The sequence below is a fragment of the Dryobates pubescens genome, chromosome 29 (assembly GCF_014839835.1).
Source record: "Dryobates pubescens isolate bDryPub1 chromosome 29, bDryPub1.pri, whole genome shotgun sequence".
In the NCBI taxonomy this organism is placed as follows: domain Eukaryota; kingdom Metazoa; phylum Chordata; class Aves; order Piciformes; family Picidae; genus Dryobates; species Dryobates pubescens.
In genome coordinates, this window is record NC_071640.1 from 2406604 (window position 1) to 2426280 (window position 19677).

Consider the following 19677-nt stretch of genomic DNA (forward strand, 5'->3'; position numbering starts at 1 on the left):
CAGCACCAGGGAGAGCAATCACCTCCTGCTCAGAGCAAGATTCATCCTAACCAGGTGTGGGGGGAGGGGGGGTTGATGATGTTTCCAGCAAACCCAAAGCATTTGGGAGCTCAAACCCTTGCCCCTGGTGCTTCTTGCATGAGGCTCAGGCACTGAAATCAGCACTAAAGAGGGCACAGAGCAAACAAACCTAGGGGAGGGAAATCCACTGGCACAGGTTGCCCAGGGAGGTGGTGGAAGCCTCATCCCTGGAGGTCTTCAAGGCCAGGCTGGAGGTGGCTCTGAGCAGCCTGATCTAGTGTGAGGTGTCCCTGCCCCTGGCAGGGGGGCTGGAACTGGCTGAGCCTTGAGCTCCCTTCCAGCCCTGACAGTTCTGTGACTCTGAATCAGATAAAAAGCAGGCAGGGGAAAGCTTCAGCTGAGATTCAAACCTTCCCTAAGCTGCTGGAGATGGAGCCCAGCAAGGGGATCAGAGCAGTGGGGTTGGGTTGGGAGCAGCTTCCCCTTCTCCTTCACTGCTGGGTGGGTTCATGGGTAGTGGGCAGGGGATGAAAAGCCCTCCCTGACACCTACCTCTTAGAACACTTCTGGAGGCTGGGGGGAGGGCTGGCAGCACCAGCTCAGCCTCTGCCTGCATCTCCCTCTCTGTCAGGAGCCACCTCCAAGGTGCTGGCAGGGGAAGGATGTGCTGCAGGAGTGGTCAGGGATTGGCAGAGGCTGCCCAGGGAGCCCCCATGCCAGAAACCTGTGGCCATGGCACTTGGGGCCATGGTTTGGTGGCCATGGTGGGGTTGGGAGGCTACAGCTGCAGGAACAGCAGAGTTAGTGTAACACAGAAAGTCCTTTTCCAGGCAGTGTGAAACGACATGGGGTGGGGGTTTTTTTGGGGGGGGAAAGGTTTCTAGCAAAGTCAGAGATGGAATCCACTTCATTTGCAGTCAAGCAAAGCACTTTTTGCAGGCCAATTAACCCCAGGGAGAGAATTATTGCTGCCATGGAGCTGCTTCAGTCAGGAGGCAGAACAACAGCTCTGCACTTTTGGGATTCTCTTCCTCCTCTTCTCCTCTAATTCCACCCAAATTTGCTCGAGGAGTTCGCTGCAGACCTTTGCCCAGCTCTCCCAGCGGCTCCTGGATGCAGCTGGGGGTTACCCAGGGGCATCTTTCCTCTCCTCAGCCCAGCAGCCACAGCTGCAGCTCTGCCTCCCCCTCAGTAAAAGCCTTTCACTCGTTTGTTCTCTGGGTCGAAGGGGGACTTGGTGTGTGCCTGGGCAGGGAAGGTCTCCCCCATCCTCTCCAGCTGGTAGCTGCCACTCTTCACAAAGTCCAGGGAGACCTGCAAGGCAGAGCCACAGGGAGACACACACTAGGTGAATAGAATAGAAATAGGAAGAGAAGAGAAGAGAAATAGGAATAGAATAGAATAAGAATAGAATAGAATAAGAATAGGAATGGGAATAGAATAGCAATAGGAATAGGAAAGAATAGAACAGAATGGAATAGGAATAGAATAGAAATAGGAATAGGAATGAATAGAACAGAAGAGATTAGAATAGAATGGAATTGGAATAGGAATAGGAAAGAATAGAATAGAATAGGAATAGGAATGAACAGAATAGAATAGAACAGAACAGAATGGAATAGGAATAGGAATAGGATAGAATAGAATAGAATAGAACAGAACAGAATTAACCAGCCCCCCTCCCACTTCCAGCCCTCCACACCACTTCCACAGAAGCACAGAACTGCCTGGATGGGCAAAGAGCTTTCAAACATTGAGGGTCTGAAGCTGCTCTGCAGAGAAGAGAAGGGAGGATGGAGAAGAGAAGGGAGGACGGAGAAGAGAAGGGAGGATGGAGAAGAGAAGGGAGGATGGAGAAGAGAAGGGAGGATGGAGAAGAGAAGGGAGGACGGAGAAGGGTCTGGAGGTCAGGGGAGGCTTAGGTTGGATTTGAGGAACAATTTCTTTGCTGCAAGAGTGGTCAAGGATTGGACCAGGCTGCCCAGGGAAGGTGGTGGAGTCCCCAGCCCTGGAGGGGTTTCAAAGCTCTGCAGATGTGGTGCTTGGGGCCGTGGGCTGGTGCTGCACTTGGCAGAGCAGGGTTAATGCTTGGACTCAGTCTGCCTTGAAGGTCTTTTCCAACCTAAATGATTCTGCCACTCCATCTGCTCCATGAGTGCTGCTTCCCAGCTGCAACCAGCCAGAGCAGCCATGGAAAGGAGCTGCAGGGCTCTTCCCCAGGCCTTTTCCCACCATTCCAGTTTCAGCTCCCATGGAAGCCCAGCAGGCAGCTGCCTGCTGCCAGCCCTGCAGCAGAGCTCTGCCTGCAGCAGTGGGTTTGGGAATGAGGCTGAAGATTCAGCCATGGATGGGTCTGGGGGGGAAATGTGCTCAGCAGAGCTTCCCCACCCCACTGCCTCACTGCAGGCAGGAGGGGCCCCCAGCTCCATCCTGCTGCCTCCCTCATGCTGCCTGGAGCAGGTCTGGGTGGCTGGGAGAGTGAGATGAGAGAGGGAAAACCACAGAACCCCAGCAGGGTAGGGGTTAAAGGGACCCCTGGAGATTCACAGAGTGCATCAGGTTGGAAGTGACCCCAAAGGTCATCTGGTCCAACCCCCCTGCAACTAAATCAGGCTGCCCAGGGCCACATCAAGTCTGAGACCATCGAGTCCAACCCCCCTGGCAGAGCAGATTCACCAAGGGCAGGCCAGGAATGGGAAAGGGGGAATGGAAAGGAAGGTCTTAGGGTTGGAACCTTCACTGTGGGGAGAAAAGGCCCCCAGGGGCTGGGGGGGACAACTGGAACACAAAGCACTGGGTGTGGGGGGCTTGCAGTGGTGCAGGAGTAGAAGTCAAGGGAAGCAAGAGGATGAAAGGCTGAGCAGATGCTTTGCAGCAGGGAAGGTCCCTGGGGATGCCATCCACAACCCTCTCTCCCCACATGGGTTCCCTGGCCTCTGCCTACAGCATGCTGCTTAATGAGGGCATCTGATTAACTAGCCAGGGGTCTCCCAGGGTTAATTAAGAGCCTGCTGCGCTCCTATTGGCCACTGCTCCCTATAGCAGAAGTTAATTCACTGCTGCAATTAACTGCTTGGTTGCAATTGACATCTGAGGCAGGGCTTGAGCTGGAGAGCATCAGCACAGAGAGGGCCACAGCCCAGCAGCTGCTGAGGCTGTGGTGGAAGCCTCATCCCCGGAGGTTTTGATGGCCAGGCTGGATGTGGCTCTGGGCAACCTGATCTAGTGTGAGGAACCCATGGCAGGGGGGTTGGGACTGGCTGATCCTTGAGGTCCCTTCCAACCCTGACAATTCCATGAGGCCACCTTTGCCACCAAGCTGTGGCTTCCCTCACCCTCCAGCCTCTACCTGGGGGCAGGGGGGGGAAGCAGAGTGGGGGCTGCCCCATCCTGCTGCCCACATCCTGCATGCAGCATCATAAGTGAATGAGCACCACACCCACTCCCCCTGGCAGCTGCCCCCAGGGCTGGGGGCAGCAGGGGGGGCTGCACTCACCGGGCCCCCCGCGGGGTCTCGGATGTAGCCGTAGGCAATGGTTTTGTCGATGGCGAAGCCGAAGTCTGCCCTCCGGATGTGGCCAACCACTTTGCCGTCCCTCCAGACTGCCTCCAGGCCAAACATTGGCACCTTCCTGCAAGGAGAGTCACAGAACAGTCAGGGCTGGAAGGAAGCTCAAGGCTCAGCCAGTTCCAACCCCCTGCCATGGGCAGGGACACCTCACACCACAGCAGGTTGCTCACAGCCACCTCCAGCCTGGCTGCAAACACCTCCAGGGATGAGGCTTCCACCACCTCCCTGGGCAACCTGTGCCAGGCTCTCACCACCCTCATGGGGAGGAGCTGCTTCTAAGAAACAGCTCAGGGAACTCCTTGAAAGAGTCCAGCACAGAGCCACAAACATGGTGAAGGCAGTGGAACATCTTCCTTAGGAGGAGAGCCTGAGGGAGCTGAGGGCTGCTCCTCACATCCAACCTGAATCTCCTCACCTCTAGATTTATTCCACCCCCCCCAGTCCTATCCCTCCCTGACACCCTCAAAAGTCCCTCCCCAGCTTTCCTGTAGCCCCCTGCAGATCCTGGAAGGCCACAATGAGGTCTCCTGGGAGCCTTCTCTTCTCCAGCCTGCACAACCCCAACTCCCTCAGTCTGTCCTCACAGCAGAGCAGCTCCAGCCCTCTGCTCATCCTCCTGGCCCTTCTCTGGACACCTTCCAGCACCTCCAGATCCTTCCTGTGCTGGGGACTCCAGAACAGAGCTCCAGGTGGGGTCTCAGCAGAGCAGAGCAGAGGGGGAGAATCCCCTCCCTGGCCCTGCTGGCCACACTTCTCTTGCTGCAGCCCAGGATGTGATTGGCTTTCTGGGCTGCCATCAGCAGAGCTCCACACCAGGACCCCACGGGGCAGAGGGGCTTGAGGTGGGAACAGGATCCCTTGCTCTACCCTGCACCAGGCTCACTCTGCCCTCAGGCTCATTCCCCTCCCCTGTGCCCATGCCAGGTGCTGGCAAAGCTCCCCCCAGCCCAACTGGCCAAAGCTGGTTTGGGTGCATGAAGCTAAACCCAGTCCCTGCCACCCCCCTCCCAGCACCCAGCAGGGAACTCGTGGTGGGGTTTAGATGAGAGGTGGAGCTAGAGCATGGCAAGCAGCTGAGCTGGGCTGGCTGGAGCTCCAGCTGCAGGCAGGTGGCCGGGCAGGGGGCCGGGCGGGCACCGCTGGGGGCTGCCTGGTGCCCAGCAGAGGCACCTGGTTTGGATGCACAAAGCTAAACCCAGTCCCTGCCACCCCCCTCCCAGCACCCAGCAGGGAACTCGTGGTGGGGTTTAGATGAGAGGTGGGCTCAGCATGGCAAGCAGCTGAGCTGGGCTGGCTGGAGCTCCAGCTGCAGGCAGGTGGCCGGGCAGGGGGCCGGGCACCGCTGGGCCCTGGCGGCGGCACTCACTCCTCGGTGGTGAAGCAGACGAGGCGGCGGAAGATGCCTCTGGCTTTCTGAGCCTCCACAGCCTCCCTGCCCAGGAAGGGGATCTGGGCCTGCAGCTTGCAGGTGAAGGCCAGGCCGGCCTCGAGGGGGGTGTCGTCGGGGCGCAGGTCTGCGTGCCAGTGCCTGTACCCTGCGGCGGAGACACAGCGTGGGGCACCGGGGCCGCCCTGCCGCGGCAGCCGGCCCCGGGGGCCGCGGCACCGAGCGCCCACAGGGCCCCAGCGAGGCTGGGGGTTGGAAGGGACCTCTGGAGACCACCCAGACCAACCCCCCTGCTCGAGCAGGGCACCCCCAGCAGCTCACCCAGGGGGGGGTTGGAAGCTCTGCAGAGAAGGAGACTCCACAGCCTCCCTGGGCAGCCTGCTGCAGGGCTCCAGCAGCCTCACACCAAACGAGTTTCTCCTCCTGGGCTCCAAACTGATCCTTGTTGCCCCTTGTCCTGGTCCCAGCCTCTTGCCCCCCCTCCCTTTTGCTCATGCTGAGCAGTGAGCAGATGACAGAATCACAGAACCAGCAACCAGGTTGGAAAAGACCTCAGAGATCATCCAGTCCAACCTATCACCTCATGCCTAACACCTCTGGGGCTGCTCCTCTCCAGGCTCAGCAGCCCCAGGGCAGTGCCAATGCCCCTGCCAGCAGACCAAGACATCACCACTTGGACGCTCCTCTTGCCCTCAGCTCCCTTGGCTCTGGACAAAGCACCTTGGAGAGGGCTGGGAAGAGTCTCAGCAAGGACTTGTGGGGCTGCCAGCAGCTGCCAGAGCTCCAGCCACACTGACCCCCCCTCCAGGCTGGGGAATAACTCCTCTGTGGTGGCCCAGCAGCCCGAGGCAGGGCGAGAGGAGGTGCTGCAAGGGAAGCAAGAGACCTTTCTCGATGCTGAGGCTGTCGATGGCTCTGTAGCCGGCGTTGGCGATGCCGTGCCGGGCACCCGCCTGCATCACCGCCTGGTACACCTTCACACAGTCCTCCCTGGGCACGTGCAGCTCCCAGCCCATCTCCCCCACGAAGGACAGCCTCATGGCACGGACCTGTGGGGGGCAAGAGGTCAGACCGGGCCGCGGGGGAAGCCGCCCTGGCTGGGGCGGAGGCAGCGGCCGGCCCAGGAGCCTGGTGCCAAGGCCCCGCTGCGGTGGGAGGCATTGCTCTGCCCTCCCCAGGGCACGAAGCCAGGGCGAGGCTGAGCTTGGCACCTCAAGCCCAGCTCTTGCCAGAGCCCAGGGGGGATGGCCAGCAGGCAGCCAGCATCCTTCTGGCCGGGGATCCCGGGGCTGGCCCTGGGCTGGACGCGATGCTCCGGCTCCAGCTGGGCTTTTGTCTCCCTCTGCTGATCCAGCAGCTCCAGGGAAAAAAACCCAATACAGCCCCCAGGCCCCCCCAGCCCTTCCCCTCCCCAGCCCAGCCAGCAGGCAGGGAAGCTGCTCTCCAGCAAGACTGTTGTGCTTTGGGGCTCTTCATGGTGGACGTCCCCCACTCGGGACGGTGCTCCCGTGGCAGAGGCACCCCAAGGCCCTGCACTCCCGGGCAGGGCTGAGCCCAGCGTCCCTGCCCACCCCCTGCTCATCCCAGGGGCTGCTCAGGTTTGCCCCAGTGCTGGGGGTGCCCCCCAAGGCATTGCTGCAGCTCCACATTTCGTGCATGAAGCTCTGAGGAGGAAGGAGCAGGTCAGCAAGGGGACCTCGGTGCCTCTCAGGGGAAGCCTCACCCTTGGAGACCTCCTGCACTCCTGGGACCTCTTCCTGGCCGTGCTGGGGCTGCCTTGCCCATGGCCCTCCTCACTTCTCACCCAGACAGGCTTGCCTGCATCCTCCTGCTGTCCCTACAGAACCAGTCCTCATCCCCACAGCTTCCCAGACTGGCTGAGGACACCCCAGCTCGGGCACCTTCCCTGGAGACACCTCCTGCAGCTGAGCTGCATTTCCCTCTGCTTCATCCCTTGGGATTTCTCCACTTCCTCCCCCACAAGCCCCCCTCTGGCTCATCCCTTCAGCTGCACACCAACTGCAAACTCAAAGCTGGCTTGGGGAGAGAGAGGAACTGCAGAGCTTCAGGGCCAGGCTGTGATCTGCAGCCTTCATAAAGCAGTTTGCAGCTAGGAGGAGGCTTCCAGGCTGGTTCTGCTGCACTGCACAGCTTTGGGGCTGTCTTGCCCACGGGGGTGGCTCTGGAGGCCTTTGGGGCAGAAGCTGCATCTTGCCTTTTGTTGTTCCCCAGCTACAGCCAGGAGCTGGTCTCAGCCCCATCCTTCAATCCCAGGCTTAAACAACAGCAGCCAGCAGCAGCCCCTGCCCCAGGCAGGCAGTTCTGAGGTCCCAGAGGGCTGCCTGAGCTCTCCCCTGTGAGAGCAGCCAGTGGCTGGTGGCTGAGAACCCCAACCCATCCTGGCTCCCCCTGTGCCCCGGTGGCACTGCAAAACCAATGTCCTCAAGCAGGGCTTAAGGGCTTTTAAGCTTAAGGAGGCTTTTAGGGCACTTGAGCCTTCACAACAGGAATGGAGGGGAGGGAGGAACACCCCTGGGAATTGATCTGGAGGCTGCTGAGGGGAAGGCAGCCCCAGCCCCCCAGCCAGGCACAGAGGCTTTTGGAGGTGCACAGACCCAAGGGGTGTGCAGAAGCTTTTCTGACTCCACACAGAAGTGCCACCCAACCAGGGACAAGCCAGGGGTCAAGCAGCTGCTGCCAGCTCCCATCCTGATGGCAGGAGATGCCCTGGGGACTGCCAGGCAGCTGCCTGCCTCATTACCCTGGCCTGCAGCTCAGCACCACGGCTGAAGTGCACTTGGCTGGGAGGAGCAGGTTACTCCAGAGAGAACCTTCCCCTCAAACCATCCCTGCTGGGTGGCAGTGAGCAAGCAGCTCAGCAAGAGAGGTGAGGCAGAGCAAGGCAGCACCAAAGTCCTCCAGCATCTGAAGGGGGCTGCAGGAGAGCTGGGGAGAGACTTCTGATAAGGGCTGGGAGTGCCAGGACAAGGGGGAATGGATTGAAGCCTGAGGAGGGGAGACTGAGGGTGGGGATGAGGAAGAAATTCTTGCCAGGGATGGGGTGGGAGACTCTGTCACAGGCTGCCCAAGGAGGCTGTGGCTGCCTCCTCCCTGGAGCTGTTCAAGGCCAGGCTGGATGAGGCTTTGGGCAGCCTGGGCTGGTGGGAGGTGTCCCTGCCCATGGCAGGGGGGTTGGGACTGCCTGAGCTTTAAGCTCCCTTCCAACCCAAACCACTTCACAGAATCACAGAATCAATAAGGTTGGGAAAGAGCTCAGAGATCACCAAGTCCAAGCTGTCACCCAGCACCATCTGATCAACTAAACCATGGCACCAAGTGGGGCTGTTTCTAGGAGCAGGAGGAATTGGGAAGTGTCTGAAGTGTCAGATAAACCTCTCCAGGGCCAGTGCTCCCCCCCCTCACCCATGCAAGTGTTCTCTTGCTCCTCCAGCAGCGCTGCAGAGCCCTAAGACACCACCCCCCAGCTCTGACACTGCTGGGGCAGGCTGGGGGGCTCCTGGGGCAGGCAGGAGCAGCTTGGCAGCTGGCAGGCAGCTGGGGAAGGGACTTGCAAAGCCAGCTCCCAGCCTGGGGGGGCTGACTTCTGCCATCAGGAAAAGCCCAGCAACACCTCCCAGCTGCCTCCTGCAGCCCACCTGGAGGCAAGAAGGGTTCCTCCAGCAGGGGCTGGCCAGCCAGGGCTCAGCCCAGGGAGCAGAGCTCCCTGCAGCAGGGGAGGCTCAGCCCCAGCCTACCGTGCAGCCTGCAGCCGTGGTCAGCTTGTGGGTGGAGAAGGGGAAGGCTTCGTTGCTGAGGTCGGTGTCCAGCACTTCCTGCAGCACAGCTCGGCTGGGGGGGAAGAGCAAAGCAGCTGAGGGGAAGGGACAGAGCTCAGCAGCACCCTCTGAAGGGTACCCCCCCAAAAACCTGCTCCCACAGAAGGGCAGGGGGGGAGGGAGGGCACCCCTGGAGAGCTTCCAGTCCAAAGCCTCCCCTGCTAAAGAAGGGGCACCTGGAGCACAGGGCAGCACCAAGGCAGGCTTTGAGAGGCTCCAGGGAGGGGAAGGAGGCTCCAGGGAAGGAAAAGGGGCTCCAGGGAAGGGAAGGGGTCTCCAGGGAAGGGAAGGAGGCTCCAGGGAAGGAAAAGAGGCTCCAGGGAAGGGAAGGGGGCTCCAGGGAAGGGAAGGGGGCTCCAGGGAAGGGAAGGGGGCTCCAGGGAAGGGAAGGGGGCTCCAGGGAAGGGAAGGGGGCTCCAGGGAAGGAAAAGAGGCTCCAGGGAAGGGAAGGGGGCTCCAGGGACAGGAAGGAGGAGCTCCTTCTTATAAGCAGGTCCCTGAGCTCCTTCTTAGAAGCAGTTGTTCCCCATGAGGGTGGTGAGAGCCTGGCACAGGCTGCCCAGGGAGGTGGTGGCAGCCTCATCCCTGGAGGTGTTTGCAGCCAGGCTGGAGGTGGCTGTGAGCAACCTGCTGCAGTGTGAGGTGTCCCTGGCCATGGCAGGGGGGTTGGGACTGGCTGATCCTTGAGCTCCCTTCCAACCCTGACAGTTCTGGGATCCATGAATCCCTCCCTCCCCCTTTCCACCCCTCCCTCCCCAGCCATGGTGCAAGGATGCTCACCTCAGAGGGCCCTGGATGCTCATCATGCCCAACTCTTCTGAGCAGTCCAGGAGCTTGCACTGGAACTTCATGTCCTGCAGCACAGTGGTGATGTGTGACCAGTTGTGCTGGGCCACAGCCCCACCAATGGCCAGGTAGTAGCCATCTCCTGGAACACAAAGCCCCAGCAGCCTGTCAGGCTCAAGAGCATTGGGCTGAGGCCAATGCCCAGCTCAAGCCAGGGCTAGTTGTGCTCTCCAGAGGCTGAAATGCAGCCCTGAGCCCCTCCAGCTGGTGCAGCCCAGGGGGGATCATCAACAAAACTGGGGATCAAACAGCTTCTAGGTGAAGGCACCTGAAAAAGGGCTGTGGAGAGGTTGGGTCTTGGTCTCTTGTTACAGATCACAACTGATAGGACAAGAGGGAAATGCTCTCAAGTTGCAGCAGGAGAGGTTTAGGTTGGGCACTAGAAGGAACTCCTTGACTGAAAGGGTCCTCCAAGGCTGGAGCAGGCTGCCCAGGGCAGTGCTTGGCTCCTCAGCCTTGGATGGATTTAGTCCATCCAGATGTGGTGCCCACAGAAAGGGGAGGAACTTCATCCTGCCTGTGACCCTGGCTGGAAAAGCCCCCAGGAGGCTGGGAGCTGACAAACCCAGAGCCAGTCTTCCCTCTGTCTTCCCTGCCACTCCAAAATCCCTCCCTGAGCATCTCTCAGCACCACAATGAGTGCAGCCACCTACTGGGATTGGGAAAATAGACCTGGCTGCAATTGAACTCCCCCAGAGCCCAACCAAGCCTCTGGCTCTGCCACCCCAGACAGAGGGATGCAGGATCCTCCCAGGGGAAGGGGAGAGCTCACCACAGCCTGCCATGGGGAGGGAGAGGGAGAGGGAGGGGATGTGGGAGAGAGGGGATGAGGGAGAGAGGGGATGAGGGAGAGAGGGGATGAGGGAGAGAGGGGATGAGGGAGAGAGGGGATGAGGGAGGGAGGGGATGAGGGAGGGAGGGGATGAGGGAGGGAGGGGATGAGGAGGTTCTGGGGAGACCTTAGAGCAGCTTTCCAGTACCTGAAGGGGGCTACAAGAGAACCAGGAAAGGACTTTTGGTAAGGGCTGGGAGTGATAGGCTGAGGGGGAATGGACTGAAGCCTGGGGAGGGCAGATTGAGACTGGAGATGAGGAAGAAGTTCTTGCCAGGGAGGGAGGGGAGACTCTGGCACAGGCTGCCCAGGGAGGCTGTGGCTGTGCCCTCCCTGAAGGTGCTCCAGGACAGGCTGGATGAGGCCCTGAGCAAGCTGGGCTGGTGGGAGGTGTCCCTGCCCATGGGGGTGGCACTGGGACTGGCTGAGCTTTGAGGTCCCTTCCAGCCCAACCCATTCCTTGACTCCATGACTCTGATGTGCTGGGGCAGAGCCAGCAGCCCTGAGGCCAACCCCCCCTGGGCTGCTGCAGCCTACTGTGGGGCTGCTCCTGCAGGAGTGAGAATGGGGCTCTGGGGGCACTGGGGGTGCCAGTGCCAATCTTCCTTCTGGGGGCAGCCCTGGTGGCACTGGGCAGGGGGTTTGGCAGTGTTGCCAGCAATAACTCAGTCTCCTCCTCCTCCTCCCCCCTAATGCCATTCCTGCCCCTGGGGCTGATTGCTCTGCTGCCTTTCAATTCCTCTTCATTGCAGCTGATAAGGACTTGGGGAGAAGGTCAGAGCTGCCAGCTGGGGCTGGCCAAACCCAATAATGCCACTGAGCAGTGCAGGCCCCGGGGGGCAAGGGGCATAATCAGGTTACAGGGACCAAGGGCTGCAGGTGGAAAGAGCCAGGCAGCTGCCATTAGGGAAATGCAATCACTGCCTGGGGCCCCTGAGCCTGCTGGGGATGGAGGAGATGCTGCTGGGCCTCCCAGCGAGCTTCCAGGGGCTGGAGATGGCTTTGTGTGCACTGACACAGCAGAAGAAGGCAGGCAGCAGGGGATGCTGGCAGTCACCCCCCCAGTGACCCCCACCCCAGTGACCCCCACCCCAGCCTCCTGGCAGCTGCAGAAGATGCCCAGCTCCAGCAGCTCCATGCTGAGGGCTCTTACCTTGGAAGGCAGGGGCCAGGGGGGAGCCTGGGTGCCCAGGGCTGATCCTGCTGACAGTCAGGTCGCTCTCCACACCACCCTGCTTGTTCAGCATGCAGGTGTACACCGTGGAGCCTGGGGAGGAGATGGGCACAGGGGCATGGGTCTGGCACTGCAGGGGACCAGGGAAAGGAGTTCCCTCCCCTACAGCAGCTGCCACTCTCTGGGTGACCCTTGGCCAGCCCTGGAGGTCCCAGCACCAGCAGGGAGAGAGGAGTTGGGCTCTTCCCCCTTGAGATCTGTGTGAAGGAGCTGGAGCTGATTCCTCAGGGACTGCCAGAAGCTGCCTGCTGGCCCTGGAGGAGGGGCAGCTTCTCCCCATGCAAACCATGGCTGGGCTCTGATTCCCTCTGGCAGCCATCACACTGCCAGCTGTCAGCCAGCTGAGCCACATCTGGGGCCAGAGGGTCAGACCCCCACTCCACCACCCCTTCAGCACAGCTGACCCAGGGGAACTGAGAGCAGAATCCGTTCTCCAGCAGGGCCAGGCTGGGAGAGCTGAGGCTGCTCAGCCTGGAGGAGGAGAGAAGGCTCCAGGGAGACCTTGGAGCTGCATTTCAGTACCTGAAGGGGACCTGGAAGGAAGCTGGGGAGGGGCTGTGGGGATAGGATGAGGGAGAATGGTTTGAAACTGCAGCAGGGCAGGGTGAGGTTGGGCATCAGGAGGGAGCTCTGCACAGTGAGGCTGGGGAGAGCCTGGCACAGGCTGCCCAGGGGGGGGATGGAGGCTCCATCCCTGGAGGCATTCAAGGCCAAACTCGATGTGGCTCTGAGCAACCTGCTGCAGCTGGAGGTGTCCCTGCTGCCTGCAGGGTGCTTGGCCAAGATGACCTTTTGAGGCCCCTTCCAACCTCCAGCATGGACAGGCAAAGCCATCTGGGGTTGGGGTGGTGCCAGTTGTGATTTCCCAGCCTGGGGCTGAGCCAGTCAGCACCTGGTGCTGAGCCAGTCAGTACCTGGTGCTGAGCCAGTCAGTACCTGGTGCCTTGCTGACATCAGCTGTGAAGAGCCAGTTCACTGCTTTGGTTGCTTCAGGCCCAACCAGGTAGAACTTGCCGAAGTAGGACATGTCAAAGAGAGCCAGGGCGTTCCTGCAGGCCAGGCATTCCCTCTTGATCTGCAAGGAGAGGCAGGCACAGGGCTGGGCTGGAGCCACCCAGGCAGGAAACCCAGCCCTGTGATGGGAAAGCACACCAGGACCCTCCCCTGCTGCCTTCAGAAGGCTGCAAGGCTTCCAAAGCAGCCTGTGCAGACTGCCCTGGGTGCCTCTGCTCTGCCAGGGGGGGTTGGACTGGATGGTCTCCCAGGCACCCAGCACAAGAGGACACAGTCTCAAGCTGTGCTAGGGGAAGTTTAGGCTGGAAGTGAGGAGAAAGCTCTTCCCAGAGAGAGTTGTTAGCCATTGGGATGTGCTGCCCAGGGAGGTGGTGGAGTCCCCATGGCTGGAGGTGCTCAGGAGGGGACTGGATGTGGCACTTGGTGCCATGGTGCCATTGGACTTGATGAGCTCTGAGGCCTTTTCCAACCTTATTGACTCCATGATTCTGTGCTCTCTGGAGGTCCCTTCCAACCCCTGATGTTCTGTGGTGCTGGGAGAGCCATGCAAACAGAGCAAGCCCACGAGAGCAGGGCCTGGCACCCGGGGAGGAGGAGCTGCCCCCTGCAGCAGCACAGCTGAGGGGTGGCCTGCTGGAAAGCAGCTCTGCAGGGAAGGACCTGGGGGTGCTGGTGGGCAACAAGCTCCCCAAGAGCCAGCAAGGCAGCCTGGGGGGCATGAAGAAGAGCAGAGCCAGCAGGCTGAGGGAGGTTCTCCTCCCGCTCTGCTCTGCCCCAGTGAGGCCACAGCTGGAGCTCAGGGCTCTCCAGCCCAGGAGAGAAAGGGAACTGCTGGGGAGAGCCCAGAGATGCTGAGGGGCTTGGAGCAGGTCTGTGAGGGGGGAAGGCTGAGAGGCCTGGGGGGGGTGAGCCCCACTCACAATGTCATGGTGTGGGGGGAAGTCAAAGGTGTACTCAGCCCCCAGCAGCCTGTGGTAGCTGTAGTCCCTGTGCCGCTCCCGCCCGTAGGCACCGTAGTAGTCATAATCCAGGACCTGGGCAGGGAGGAAGAAGATGTGAGGCTGAAGCTCCCAGCTGCACTCACTCCGTGCCAGGAGAGGAGTTGGGGCTGTGCAGGACTTGGTTGTGGTGATGGCTCCCAGTTCCAGCATCCCTGCCCTCAGGGATGGATGCCCATCCCCACACCCCTGCCCTCAGGGATGGGTGCCCATCCCCACACCCCTGCCCTCAGGGATGGGTGCCCTTCCCCACACCCCTGCCCTCAGGGATGGGTGCCCATCCCTGCACCCCTGCCCTCAGGGATGGGTGCCCATCCCTGCACCCCTGCCCTCAGGGATGGGTGCCCATCCCCACACCCCTGCCCTCAGGGATGGGTGCCCATCCCCGCACCCCTGCCCTCAGGGATGGATGCCCATCCCCACACCCCTGCCCTCAGGGATGGGTGCCCATCCCCACACCCCTGCCCTCAGGGATGGATGCCCATCCCCACACCCCTGCCCTCAGGGATGGGTGCCCATCCCCACACCCCTGCCCTCAGGGATGGGTGCCCATCCCCACACCCCTGCCCTCAGGGATGGATGCCCATCCCCACACCCCTGCCCTCAGGGATGGGTGCCCATCCCCACACCCCTGCCCTCAGGGATGGGTGCCCATCCCCACACCCCTGCCCTCAGGGATGGGTGCCCATCCCCACACCCCTGCCCTCAGGGATGGGTGCCCATCCCTGCACCCCTGCCCTCAGGGATGGGTGCCCATCCCCACACCCCTGCCCTCAGGGATGGGTGCCCATCCCCAGCCCATGGTGGTGGTTCCTGCCCCCAGCATTCCTGCCTGTGGTGATAGGTCACAGCCACAGCTTCTCTGCCCACAGTGATGCACCACAGCATCCCTGCCTGTGGTGATGTGTCCCCATCCCAGTACCCCTGCCCACAGTGATGGGCCTTATCCCTGCCACAGAATTGTCAGGGCTGGAAGGGAGCTCAAGGCTCAGCCAGCTCCAACCCCCTGCCATGGCCAGGGACACCTCACACCACAGCAGGTTGCTCACAGCCACCTCCAGCCTGGCTGCAAACACCTCCAGGCAGGAGGCTGCCACCACCTCTCTGGGCAGCCTGTTCACCCTAGGTGTGCTGGGCCCCAGGTGGAACCCCTCTGGGCTGAATGCCTCCTCTCCCCCCACCAAAACATGAGCTGTGCTTACCGGGGCTGGCCCCCCAGGGTGGAACCAGCCTGGCCTCTCCCAGCCGTGGCGCTCCTGGAAGACGCAGCCCTGGCGCAGCAGCTCCTGCAGAAGCAGTCAGGGAATCAACCAGGTTGGAAAAGACCTCAGAGAGAGAGCAGAGCAGAGCAGAGCAGAGCAGAGCAGAACAGAGCAGAACAGAGCAGAATAGAACAGAATCAACCAGGTTGGAAAAGACCTCAGAGAGAGAGCAAAGCAGAGCAGAGCAAAGCAGAACAGAGCAGAACAGAGCAGAACAGAACAGAATCAACCAGGCTGGAAAAGACCTTTCAGGTCATCAAGTCCAACCTCTCACCCAGCACCATCTGAGCAACTCAACCATGGCACCAAGGGCCTCACCCAGGCTCTTCCTAAACACCTCCAGGGATGGGGACTCCACCACCTCCCTGGGCAGCACATCCCCATGGCCAATCTCTCTTGCTGGGAAGAATTTCTTCCTCACCTCCAGCCTAAACCTCCCCTGGTGCAGCTTGAGACTGTGTCCTCTTGTTCTGGTGCTGGGTGCCTGGGAGAAGAGCCCAACCCCCACCTGGCTACAACCTCCCTTCAGGGGAGAGCAATGAGGTCTCCCCTGAGCCTCCTCTTCTGCAGGCTAAGCAACCCCAGCTCCCTCAGCCTCTCCTCCCAGGGCTGTGCCCCAGACCCCTCCCCAGCTTTGTTGCCCTTCTCTGGACACCTTCCAGCAGCTCAACCTCTTTCCTGACCTGAGGAGCCCAGAACTGGACACAGGACTCCAGGTGTGGCCTCAGCAGTGCTGAGCACAGGGCAGGATGACCTCCCTGCTCCAGCTGGCCACCAGGTCCAACCTGTTACCTATCACCCAACACCTCCTGACAACTAAACCATGGCTCCAAGTGCCACATCCAATCCCTTCTTGAACCCCTCCAGGGATGGGGACTCCACCACCTCCCTGGGCAGCACATCCCAAGGGCCAATTAATCTTTCTGGGAAGAACTTTCTCCTCAGAAGCAAAGCCAGAAGGAAAGGAACCTGCCCAAACCCTCAGTGGGCAGGCTGCTGGCATCCCAGCTGTGGCACCCTAGCAACGAATGACTGCCCCAGAGATGTTCAACACAGCCGGGAAGATTCCTCCCTCCTTCCCCCCGCGATGTTTCCAAGGGTAATTATATAACAGCAGAGGGGAGAGGGGAGAGCTGCAGCCTCCCCTGTGCTCTCAGGACACAAAGAGCTCGCAGCAGGCAGTTCATTAGGGCTCCATTAAGAGGGCTTTGGGGTTTTGTTCGGGGCCTCCTTTGAGAGGAAGAAGGGGAGGGGAGGGAGGGGGGAAAGGATTTGCTTTTGTTGTGGTTGCTGCTGCAGGTTTCAGAAGCGATTCGAGTTGGCTCTTTATAAAACCCAGCCCCATGCTCTGGAGCTGTGGGTACCAACCCCAGGCTGGCACTCCAGGGAGCCTCGCTCCTCAGAGGTGCCAGGACAAGGAGAAATCTCCTCGGTGACAGCAAACAGCTCAGCTCTCAACCAGGCACCAGGGGCTGGCTCTGGGGCTGCTTCAGCTCCTGCTTGCCAGCCTGAGAATCAAGCACAGGGTGGCCTGGGCTGGAAGGGAGCTTCGAAGATCAGCCACTCTCAGCTGCAAGGCTGAAGCTTCCAGCTGAACAGGAGGAGGAACTTTGGTGGGAGGCTGCTGGAGCCCTGCAGCAGGCTGCCCAGAAAGGTTGTGGAGTCTCCTTCTCTGGAGAGCTTCCAAACCCACCTGGACCTGGTTCGAATCTGGAGCAATGGTTGGAGTCTGGAGCAGTGGTTGGGGACTGCAGCAGAGGTTGGGGACTGCAGCAGTGGTTGGGGGCTGCAGCAGTGGTTGGGGGCTGCAGCAGAGGTTGGGGGCTGCAGCAGTGGTTGGGGGCTGCAGCAGAGGTTGGGGGCTGCAGCAGAGGTTGGGGACTGCAGCAGAGGTTGGGGACTGCAGCAGAGGTTGGGGGCTGCAGCAGAGGTTGGGGGCTGCAGCAGAGGTTGGGGGCTGCAGCAGTGGTTGGGGGCTGCAGCAGTGGTTGGGATCTGCAGCAGTGGTTGGGGACTGCAGCAGTGGTTGGGGACTGCAGCAGAGGTTGGGGGCTGCAGCAGAGGTTGGGGGCTGCAGCAGAGGTTGGGGGCTGCAGCAGAGGTTGGGGGCTGCAGCAGGGTAGGTTTAGGTTGGACAGGAGGAGGAAGTTCTTTGCAATGCAAGTGGTAAAATGCTGGCTCAGGCTGCCCAGGGATGTGCTTGAGGCTGCAGCCCTGGAGACACTGAGGATCAGCCTTGGTGTGGCCCTGGGCAGCCTGCTCTCGTCAGAGGGGTCCCTGCCGACTGCAGGGGGGTTGCACAAGGTGACCTTCGAGGCTCCTTTCCAACCCAATGCCATCTGTCACTCTGTGAACCACAGGCCTGGGCAAGCTGCTGGGGGGGACCCTGCTTGGAGCAGACGATGCCCAGCGGTCCCTTCCGGCGCCCAGGGCCGCAGCTCCCCGGCGGGACGGACGGGCGCGAGGGTGCGGCGCCAGGGAGCCGCTGCGGTGCCAGGACGCTGGGAGGCTCTGCCAGCAGGCTGGGGTGGGGGGTGGTGGCCTCACCTGGTGCAGAGGATCCTTCCTGGCGTTGCGCCCTGCCAGGGGCTCGTCGTGGGGGAAGACCACGGAGTAGTTCTTGGCGTAGGACTCGTGGCTGCGCTCCCGCACCCAGCGCCGGCTGCCCGCGAGCGAGCGGTGGAACCTCCTGCAAGGCAGGGCACAGCAGCGCTGCCATCGGCCCTCCGGCCCACAGCAGGCCTCCTCCCCAGGGGCATGGCCCTCCTGGCCACAGCCAGCTGTGCATGCAGCTGCTGGGGGCTGAAATGACACCATATGGAATCAGCCAGGTTGGGAAAGAGCTCAGAGGTCAGCAGGTCCAAGCCGGCACCCAGCACCGTCTGACCGACTCAGCCATGGCTCCAAGGGCCTCAGCCAGGCTCTTCCTCAACACCTCCAGGGATGGGGACTCCACCACCTCCCTGGGCAGCACATCCCCATGGCCAATCTCTCTCTGGGAAGAATTTCTTCCTAACATCAGCCTGAACCTTCCCTGGCACAGCTTGAGACTGTGTCCTCTTGTTCTGGTGCTGCTTGCCTGGGAGAAGAGCCCAACCCCCACCTGGCTACAGCCTCCCTTCAGGAAGTTGGAGAGAGCAAGAAGGTCTCCCCTGAGCGTCCTCTTCTGCAGGCTAAGCAACCGCAGCTCCCTCAGCCTCTCCTGCCAGGGCTGTGCTCCAGACCCCTCCCCAGCTTTGTTGCCCTTCTCTGGACACCTTCCAGCAGCTCAACCTCTTTCCTAACCTGAGGAGCCCAGAACTGGACACAGGACTCAAGGTGTGGCCTCAGCAGTGCTGAGCACAGGGCAGAATGACCTCCCTGCTCCTGCTGGCCACACTGTTCCTCACCCTGGCCAGGATGCCCTTGGCCTTCTTGGCCACCTGGGCACACTGCTGGCTCCTGTTCAGCTGCTGTCCACCACTCCCCCCAGGTCCCTTTCTGCCTGGCTGTTCTCAGCCACTCTTCCCCCAGCCTGTAGCTCTGCCTGGGGTTGCTGTGGCCAATGTGTAGAACCTGGCACTTGGATGTGTTCAATCTCCTGCCCTTGGGCTCTGCCCATCTGCCCAGCCTGGCAAGGTCCCTCTGCAGAGCTCTCCTCTTGTTGTTCCTCTGCTCACTTGGTGGGTAGGAGAGGAGGGGAACCAGGCAGGGCTTGGTGCTGGCCATGCCAGAGGTTGGAGCACCTCTCCTGTGAGGAGAGCTGGGGCTGTTCAGCCTGGAGGAGAAGAGAAGGCTCCAGGGAGACCTTCGAGCTGCATTTCAGCACCTGAAGGGGACCTGGAAGGAACCTGGGGAGGGACTGCTGGGAAGGGCCTGTGGGGATAAAACAAAGGACGAGGCTTTGACACTGGAGCAGGAGAGATTCAGGCTGGACAGCAGGAGGAAGTTCTGCACAGTGAGGGTGGTGAAATGCTGGAGCAGGCTGCCCAGAGGTGTGCTTGAGGAGACAGCCCAGCTGCCAGCTGGTGTGGCCTCCAGTTCAGGACATCCTTGTGCTTGGGCAGGGTCACCTCCGGGGGTCCCTTCCCACCTGATGCATTCCACGAGGCAGGCAGCTGGAGGCAGGCAGCTGGAGGCAGGCAGCTGGAGGCTTCTCCCCCTGCCCTCTGCAGTGATCAGCACCTCCTCCCCTCTCTCCCAGCCCGAGTCACTGAGCTGTGCAGCAGCCTCCCACCGAGGCTGTCACAGCTTGGTCCCTGAGGAGCTGGCTGCCGGCAGCCCCAGAGGAAAGCCCAGCCCCAGTCAGAGACACCCAAGCAAGTCAGCAGCAATTACTGAGCCAGCATCTGCAGAGCCTGAGCTCCTGGCCCGTGTGGTGCTGCAGAGGGGGGGGGTGGGGGGTAGCCAATCTCTTTGCTGTTAAAATCATCACCCTCCCCCCCCCAATTATTGACTTAGAGGATTAGGCACAGCACTAATTGAACAACAACAGAGCCCAAACTTCATTACCCTGCCCTCTCCCCTGGCTGCCATCTCCTGCCTGGTGGAAAGTGTTTGTGCTGGAAGCTGGGATGAGGCAGATGAGATGAACCCCACGTGGAGATCCATTAAAGCCATTCAGCCTAACTGATTCCAGCTCCTCAGAGGGACACAGGCTGTGGCAGGGATGCTGCCTGACACCCACAGCCAGCCCT

General features: G+C 60.9%; 1 protein-coding gene across 1 annotated transcript in view; it reads right to left on the reverse strand.

Moving 5' to 3' along the window:
• Window positions 1–1156: 1156 nt before the first annotated feature.
• SARDH (sarcosine dehydrogenase) overlaps window positions 1157–19677 on the reverse strand; it is a 29792-nt gene continuing 11271 nt past the window's right edge. Inside the window, exons 10-20 of the mRNA XM_054174472.1 lie at window positions 17549–17690; window positions 14942–15025; window positions 13662–13775; window positions 12664–12802; window positions 11647–11760; window positions 9596–9743; window positions 8735–8828; window positions 5866–6028; window positions 4959–5127; window positions 3518–3653; window positions 1157–1335 (exon numbers count right to left, since the gene is read on the reverse strand). Coding sequence (XP_054030447.1) covers window positions 1210–1335; window positions 3518–3653; window positions 4959–5127; window positions 5866–6028; window positions 8735–8828; window positions 9596–9743; window positions 11647–11760; window positions 12664–12802; window positions 13662–13775; window positions 14942–15025; window positions 17549–17690 — 1429 coding nt within the window. The 3' untranslated portion in view covers window positions 1157–1209. The remainder of the gene's footprint in view (window positions 1336–3517; window positions 3654–4958; window positions 5128–5865; window positions 6029–8734; window positions 8829–9595; window positions 9744–11646; window positions 11761–12663; window positions 12803–13661; window positions 13776–14941; window positions 15026–17548; window positions 17691–19677) is intronic.